The sequence below is a fragment of the Hylobates moloch genome, unplaced genomic scaffold (assembly GCF_009828535.3).
Source record: "Hylobates moloch isolate HMO894 unplaced genomic scaffold, HMol_V3 SCAFFOLD_14, whole genome shotgun sequence".
NCBI classification, from domain to species: Eukaryota; Metazoa; Chordata; class Mammalia; order Primates; family Hylobatidae; genus Hylobates; species Hylobates moloch.
The window spans coordinates 83856666-83865435 of record NW_026652289.1 but is presented as its reverse complement, the minus strand read 5'-3'; the positions used below and the strand labels follow the sequence as shown (position 1 = coordinate 83865435).

General features: G+C 46.6%; 1 protein-coding gene across 1 annotated transcript; it reads right to left on the bottom strand.

Moving 5' to 3' along the window:
• Positions 1–657: 657 nt before the first annotated feature.
• LOC116481828 (RNA exonuclease 4-like) lies at positions 658–2798 on the bottom strand. The gene is given in 2 exon segments (XM_032753449.1): positions 658–2687; positions 2690–2798. Coding segments are annotated over 2 exon segments (1248 nt in total). The 3' UTR covers positions 658–1548.
• Positions 2799–8770: the final 5972 nt, after the last annotated feature.

Sequence of the window (8770 nt, the reverse complement as noted above, 5' to 3'; positions counted from 1 at the left end):
CTCTTTTGTTCCTGTGGATTCAAGTTACCATCTGTAGTCATTTCTTTGGCCCAATACAGCTTTGTTGCCATCTACCTCCTTTTTATTGTTATTGGCAAATATATTGCACTTTTATATGTTATATGTCCAACTATACATTCTATATATATAACTTTATATAATTGCTTTTAAAATCAGTTAAGAGAAGAATGAAAAAAACATGCATTTTGTATTGTCTTTTGCAATTATACGATGTGATTACATAATTACCTATACCAGCACTTTTTGGAGTTTTTTTAGGGTAGATTCTAATTACCCTCTGGGGTCACTTTGTTTTAGCCTGAAGAACTTCTTTTAGTATTTCTTGTAAGTGGGGAAGTGAAGTCGGCTAGCAACAAAATCTGTCAGTTTTTGTTTATTTGAGAGTTTATTTTACCTTCATTTATTTTTCATTTTATTTTTTGTAGAGATGGGGTCTTGCTAAGTTGTGCAGGCTGGTCTCAAACTCCTGGCTTCAAGCCATACTTCCACCTCTGCCTCCCAAGTGCTGGCATTACAGGCATAAGTCACCATGCTCAGCTCTTCTTCATGTTTGAAAGATAGTTTTGCTGGATATAGGTTTTTTTTTCTTTTTGAGCATTTTATTTTATTTTTAATTTTTATTTTATTTATTTTTTTTTCAAAGTCAACACCTGATTTTATTTTAAATCATATCCTCGGTGTGACTGCACCTTTTCTGTCCAGCTGTCGGGTGGCCCAATAATGCCTTGGACTCCGTCCCCTTGTCAGTGCCACTGGCTGTTCCTGACTCTAGTTCCCAGGGGAGCCTCAAACTGGGGCCTAGCCAAGAAAGCCACCGGCTAGCATCACATAGCTTCTCCAGCTCGAATAGCCCAAGGTCGGCATGTCTGCCGACCTCCAGGAATAACCGCAGTCACTGTGCCCAGATGACACATCCTCGTGCTATGGGGAGAAGCGTCTGCTGGGTGACCCACCAGCCAACCCTGGGCCAGTTTAATTTAGATAAACGCTCAAAGTCCAAACGGCCACAGGAAACCCCTGATGTAACACCTGTTGTGCCGGCCAGCCGTGTCTCAGCAGCTGACTGCAGACACCTGGTCTGGGTCCCTCAAGACCAACAGAGCTTGTTATGTCCCTTAAGACAAAGGAGGAAAATGTGGCTCCCCCAGAGGAAGGTGCTGAGCACCTCACCCCAGGGTGTCACCGAAGATGGGCGGTGACAGCACCGTATGGGCTGGCGGCCCACAGGCCCCGTCCTCGCCTCGCCCAGGGGGTCAGCAGTCGGTAAAGCGTGGCCAGGCGTGCCCACGGCAGTCCCTGCTCCCCACCCTCACCATCCGGGCCCAAGCACACATGGACAGTAACACCAGGTTTCAGACCACAAAGTCAAGAGGAAGGAGGACGTTCTCAGTGGCACCACGCCACGCCCCTCTGCCATGATTCTGAAAAGGTTTCACCAGAGTTGCCACTCTGGGGAGATGTGATCTGTCCCTGTGACTGGTCACCTTGCCTCTGTAGCGGGGCGGCAGCAGCAGCAGGGCAGGACTGCTAGGCGTCGTCACTGCAGTGGTCTGGAGCGGTCAGCAGGGGGCGACTATCTCGGGCCATGCTCTCCCACTCCTTCACCATGACGTACAGCCTCATTGTTGCCTGGGCATCCTGAATCGAACAGTGCTCCGCCTGCTGGACCTGGAGCCCAAGGATCTTCTCTGAAAGTAGTCTCAAAGACGGCCTTCCACTCTTTACTTGGCTCTTGAAAGGTTTATATTTCTGTGTGTCCCGAATCTTCTTTTTTGGGTGATCAAGAAACAGTACCTTTAGGTCATTATGCAGAGCATGCCCCACTAGAATTCTGCCGTTCAGCATCTCTACCACTTCCATCTGAACAACTTCAAGCTCTTCTCCCTGCTTGAGGTTCTTAGGCTGAATCCCACTGACCGCTGTCCTATAGTCCGTCACGGGCTCGGTTGGTTTGACGTACTTGTCATAAACGCACTTCCCATACTGGTTCATGATGGACACACGGGCGGCCACGCTCTCCTCCCCCTTAGGGCCCAGGCCCACCATCTCACAGTCCAAGGCTAAGGCTCTTGTCAGGCCGCCGAAGGCCTGCTTTTTCATGAGGCTGAGGCTGACGCTGCCCTCGCTCTGACCCAACTGTTTCCTCGCTGTCTTGGCCGCCTCTGGACCTATGGCAGCTTCGATATCCGCCGGGTCCACGTCGTCAAACCAGATGTCTTCCTCGGTGGGTGGGGCCGGGGCTGCCTCCTTAGCTTTCCGCTTCTTATGCTTGATGTCCCCTCGTTCTGGAACAATATCACCATTTGTCCTTTCCTTGGTTCCTTTCTTATTGTACTGTGCTCCACTGGCCTTGGTGCGAGGTACTGGCGCCTTCCTGTCCATCTTGGAGCTTGAAGGAACAGAGCCCCTGGTGGCCTCTTGGTCTTTTCCTGCCGGCATCTCCTCTCCCTTCACTTGAGGCGAGGTCTCTTTTTTGTTTTGCTGGATAATTTGGGGCTTCTTTTTGGAACCCATCTGAGAGATGACAAGAGGCTTTTCTGGGGCCTGAGATTTTTGTTTCAGCAGCCACTCTTGCAGCGCCTTCCAGTTTTGAGAAAAGTCTTCTGGTGCCTTTGGAGGTTGCACCACAGCACCAGGGCTGCTTCCTGGCTTCTTGCTTACTTTTCCAAATCTTTTTTCTTCTTGTTTTTCTTCCGAGTGAGCGTCTTGACAGGACCTGGCTTAGCCACGGGGCTACTCGGGGCGCGCTTGGAGGCGGGGAACTTTGTCTTCCCCATCCTGGTGCTGTCCAGCTCCTGGGCCGGCGGCCACCCGAGACCCCAGACTCCCCGGGCCCGGCGCCCTGCCAGCACAAGCGCCTGACCAGGCCAGGCCGAAACACACCCGCCGCAGGGACCTATATTTTACTTTTTTGAGACAGAGACTCACTCCGTTGCCCAGGCTGGAGTGCAGTGGCACAATCTCAGCTCACTGCAACCTCCGCCTCCTGGGTTCAAGTGATTCTACTGCCTCAGCCTCCCGAGTAGCTGGGATTACAGGTGTGTGCCACCACACTTGGCTAATTTTTGTATTTTTAGTAGAGATGGGGTTTCACCATGTTGGCCAGGCTGGTCTTGAACTCCCGACCTCAGGTGATCTGCCTGCCTTGGCCTCCCAAAGTGCTGGGATTACGGGTGTGAGCCACCATGCCTGGCCTGTTTGAGCATTTTAAATATGTGATTCCAGTGCTTTTTGGCCACCATTTTTTTTTTTCCTTGATGTGAATTCAGCGGTGAATCTTACGGGAATTCTTTTGTAAGGGACAAGTTTTTGTTTTGTTTTGTTTTGTTTTGTTTGTTTGCAGGTTTTTAAAATTGTCTACTTGATTTTGGCTTTCAGCTTTTTTTTCCCCCAGCACTTTTACTATTTGAGATATAGTACATTTTACTCTTTGTGGATCTCTGTGGTTAACCTCCTTGGAGTTTGTTGAGCTTCCTGGATGTATATTGTTTTTCAATCAACTTAGAAATTTTACAGTCATTATTTATTTGAATATTTTTCCTTCTCTTCTGTCTCCTCTCCTGGTATTCTCATGATGCGTATACTAGTGTGCTTGATGGTGTCTCGTGTATCTCTGAAGCTCTGTTCGTTTTTCATTTATTTTTCTCTTTGTTCTTTGGCTTGCATACTCTCTGTTGATCTATCTGCAAGTTAATGAATTCTTTCTTCTGCCAGTTTTAATCTTCTGCCAGCTTAATCCACTGAAAACTCTAGTGAATTTTATTTCCATTATTGTACTTTCCAATTCCAGTATCTTCATTTAAAAAATAACTTATCTCTCTTTGTTGCTGTTTCCTATTTGATGTGATATTGTCATCACAATTTACTTCTTGAATCATGGCTTTCTTTAGTTCTTTGAACATATTATAATGGCCACTTTAAAGTCTTTGTTAAATCTGACACCTATTTAGCTGCTCTCGTCACAAAAAAGTAGCTACGGGAGATGATACTATGTTCATCTGCATCACTATTGTAACCATTTTTCTGTGTATACATATCTCATAACATCATGTTGGAAACCTCAAATATAGACAAATAAAATTTATTTTAAAAAATCTGACATCGAGTTACTCTCACAGGAAGTTTCTTTTGCTGTTTTTTTTTTCTGAGGTACAGATGATGCTTTCCTGTTTCTTAGCATGTTTCATTATTTTTTGCTGGGATATTTTAGATAACAGACAACATATTGTAGCAACTCTGGGTGCTCGCCCCCATTTCCCGCAAAGAGCTTGCTAGCTACTTGTTTATTTTCTAGTGAAGGGCTGGATTGTTTAAGTGAAACCTACTCCCCCTGGTGTTGAACATTTGCTATTGCTTCTTCAGGCAGCCTTGGCTGCACAGTCACAGTGATGGCAGCGGTTTTGGCAGTCCCTCTTTGACTGTCTCTTTCTCTGACCACACCAGCTTTAAGCTCCAGTAATTGCTGGCTGATTGTGGTGTTGTTCTCAACAATGCCCTTGAGATTCAATTGTTCTACAGACGGAGTCAATCAAATACAGGATCCTTTGAAGGAGTGGTTCTGGAGGTTGGTACTGTTGGCCCTCCTTATCATTGAGTTCCACAGCCATGCGTTCAACCAACCGCAGATAGAAAATATTGTTTGTTTGTTTTTTTTTAAAGAAGAAGATGGTTGTGTCCATACTGAACTGCCTTTTTTCTTTGTCATTATTCCCTATACAATACAGTATAACAAATATTTATCTAGCATGTATATTGCATTAGTATTTACCTTGCATAAGTAATTTAATGATTCAAAGCATACGGGAGGATGTGTGTATTTTATATGCAAATACTAGGCCATTTTATACAAGAGACTTGAGCACGCATGGATTTTGGTATCCTTGGGGAGTCCTGGAACCAATCCTTGTGGATATGAACTGAATTTGATATATGTTCTGACTCAAGATGAACTCCTCAGGTTCTCTGGGAAAATCTCCAAGCAATGGTTATTGAGCTGGGGGTGGGGACAAGAGTGCACTTCTCTCCAGGTGATAGTCCCACCTTAGGAGCTAGGCACTTGATGGATGGAGGTGGGCAGTAGCTTTGGGTTTTTTCAGCTTACCTCTTCTGGTGGGGCCTCACTATTCTCAGCAGCACTGTGCCCAAGGCAGAGCCTTCATGTCATGAGTGGTGGCTGGACATCAGGGAGCCCCCACCTCTCGTCACCCTCACCTTGAACTTAACCTCAGGCAGCTGGAGGCAGGATAAGAAATGCTGACCTGCCTCTCCTGGGAAAATACTGTGGACCTCCAGCTAAGACTCCAGGTACAGGGGAATGTGGCTGCTTCTCCTACATGCAGATAAATGCAGCTGCTTCCCACTTGTAATTCTGGAACAGTTTGTCCCCATCCACTGCACCTTGCTCCTCAGGCTGGAGGGTCTGCAGGGCAATTGGACTCAGCACCGCTTCTGGTCCTCTCAGCTGGTCCTGGATGGGCAAAGCCTAATGGGAATCTCAGTCTTATTCAGATGGCTGAGTCTCCCCAGCCCTCCTCTGCTCCTCCTCCCTATGGTGGTGCTGACTGCCGGTGGGCACTCGTCCTGTCTTCAGGGCATGCTGGCACTGCTCCTCTGGTGCCCCCTGGGGAGTGTGGCTGAGGTCAGAGGCCTTGTGGCTGGTGTCTGGCCAGTTTTGGTGTGGACCCCTCGCTAGGCTCTGCCCACCTCTACTCCCCACGGCCCCAGCAACATCACTCAAACAAACTGTGTTTGCACACGTGTGACTCAGTGATTTCTTCTGTAGGATTTTATTCTGCAAATGCACTCACGATTGAGTAAAGACAATGACAAATGTATTCACTGAAGCAGTGTTTGTGACAAAAGTCAGGAAACACCCAATGCCCACCAAACAGGATGACTTAAGTAAAGTATCATCCATTCACACGATGGCACGTGCCTTTCTAGAAAGCAGGATTCTGTGGTCAGGATATTTGGACATGTGCGCAGCATGCTCCCACATGCACAAAGCACTCACGCAAATATCCTCATACATGCGCATATGCCCTTGGGTGTCTGGAGGGACACGTGGAACGTTGCAGGCTGCGGCTCCTTGGGAATGGGTGTCCAGACCCCAGTTCTCTGCATCACTCTCTTTTAACTAAATCAGCATTTCATCCCTTTTAAGCCCGCTTTCACCATCCTTCTATTATATGTGTTTAAAACCCATTTATGACTTTATAAAAACATCTCTTTGGGAAAAACTGAGCCTGGGAAGGAAGTGTGGATTAGGAGTTTTGTGTTTTCCTTAAGATGATCTATTTTCTCCCTGCTGTTTGCAAGTTATTTTCATGAGCCATTTGGGAATGTCCTTTTTATTTACCGTGGATTCCAGACAAACACAGACTCTTGTACTGCACAGCACAGTCCGAAGCAGCCTTGGCCCAAGAAGCCGTCTGGGCTGGAGCTAACAGTGTGACTCAGCTGGGACCTATTTTTCCCAACCTGCCCTGCCTGCCGCAGGGGCATAGGCAGCTGTAGGTAGAGGTGGAGGTGCCCCAAGACAAAGGGGAGACCCCCACAGGGTGCCTTCTGGTTACAGAGGGGGTCCGCCAGGATCTCTGCCTGCAGCTGTGAGACACCTGGACTGGCCGTTTTCTCCCCCTTAGCTTTTGTGGGCAGAGATTCCAGGTGCAATTGTGGAGGAAGAAAACCAATGGTCTCTTCATGCAAAGCTGCGTCCCACGAGGTGGCCTGGTGAACCATGAAGAGCAGGCCTAGCTGGCTTTAGGACCCTGCAGGCTGGGGTGAAGGGAGTGTGGGGATTTTCTAGGTTAGGGAACTCAGGGCAGGTCTAGTCCCATTTTGTCAAAGTCCCTCTGATGGCAGCACAGATGAGTGGTGTCACTGACTTTGAAGGGATGGACCTGAGTTGAAGCATATGACAAAATGAGCTCCAGCTAGACCCGGGGCAACCCTGGGGGTCTCCCCTAACTCAGGCTGAAGGGAAGCAGAGATATGCTGCAGCCTTTGCCTTTCTTTCCTGAATTTCTCCTTTCTCCAGGGATCCTGTTTCCTTTGATTGGAAAGTGGTATAGAGCCCAAGATCTGGGCGCTGGGTGTTCTCCTGCCCACTGGAGAGTTGCTGCTCTAGCCTCTCTCAGTGGAGAGCGCTAGGACACGTATGTATGTGTACTCACCCATTTGTATATCATGTTAGTCTATTTGCATTGCCACAAAGGAATACCTGAGGCTGGGTAAGTTATAAAGAAAAAAGTTTATTTGGCTCATGGATCTGCAGGCTGTGCAAGAAGCATGGAGCCAGCATCTGTTTCTGGTGAGGACATCAAGAAGCTTTCAGTCATGGTGGAAGGAAAAGTGGGAGCTAGTGTGTCACATGCCACAGAGGGAGCAAGAGAGAGGGGAGGGGTGTCAGGCTCTTTTCGACAACCACCTCTCGTGTGGACTGACAGCACGAACTCACTCATTACCGTGAGGAGTCACCCAGCCATTCATGGGAGATCTGCCAACATTGGGCATCACATTTGGATCACATCCAAACCGTATCATATCCTATGTCTTTAGTGATTTCTCTCTGTCCCTCTGTATACTGAACTAAGCCTGGATTCACACTGATGTCTCAGACTCAAGGCCAGCCCTACAGGACCCATTCCCGTCCCCGCTGTTGATCCATACCCCCCTTCCACACTCGCCACAGTGAGACACTGGCTCTAACCACCCAGCATGCCTTCACCTGTTTGTTCAAGCCCAGTGTACCTGTGTGGAAGCTTCGGAATCATTAGCCTGCTCTCACTTGAAATGCATGTGCTAAGTAGAGTATCGCTCCCTTTGTCTGCTGGTGTTTCCAGTAAGAACACCGCTTTCCCAACACTCTTAGGCCAGCTCCTCCTCCCACCCCCTCATGGAGGTCATGTTTGTAATTCAGTGAGTATCTTATCACAGTCTGTGTTCCATCCTGGGATTCCCCAACCTTCTGGTTGAGGTTTTGTAATTTGCATGCATTAAAAGTCAACTCTTCGTAATGTGTACAGTTCTATGGGTTTTGACAAACACAGAGATACCTGTAGCTAGTACTCCAGTAGCAGACAGAGTAGCTCCATCACACTAAAAATTGTCCTGTGCATCCCCTTTATAATAGCCACCTCCTGACCCTCTGAATCTCATAACCCCTGATGTGTTTTCTGTCCTTGTAGTTTCATTTTTGCAGAATGTCCTATGAATGGAATCATATGATATAGCCTTTTGGATCTGGCTTCTTTCATTTATGCTATTTCATTAAAAAAAAACAGTTTTAGTTTCACCAGAATTTTTAATCATGTGTTTTATCTTTTTGAAAGTAGTGATATACCTAATGCTAAATGACCAGTTAATGGGTGCAGCAAACCAACACGGCACATGGATACATATGTAACAAATCTGCACATTGTGCACATGTACCCTAAAACCTAAAGTGTAATAATAAAATAAAATAAAAAAAGAAAGTAGTAAGCATAGCTAGTTAAAAATCTCCATGTGATATCCTCACTACTTGGGGCTTGTAAGGGTCAATTTCTATTGCCTATTGTTTCTACTAGTTTTCGTTTGTGTTGATTTTTCTTCTTGAATGCCTGGTTCTCTTTCATTTTGAGTTGGATATTACATATGCAAAACTTTATAAAAATACTTTGAAGCATAGGATAATGTTATTATTGTTATTATTATTATTGTTATTTTTACAGAGACTTGCTTCTGGCAGGTTCACAGCATAAACATC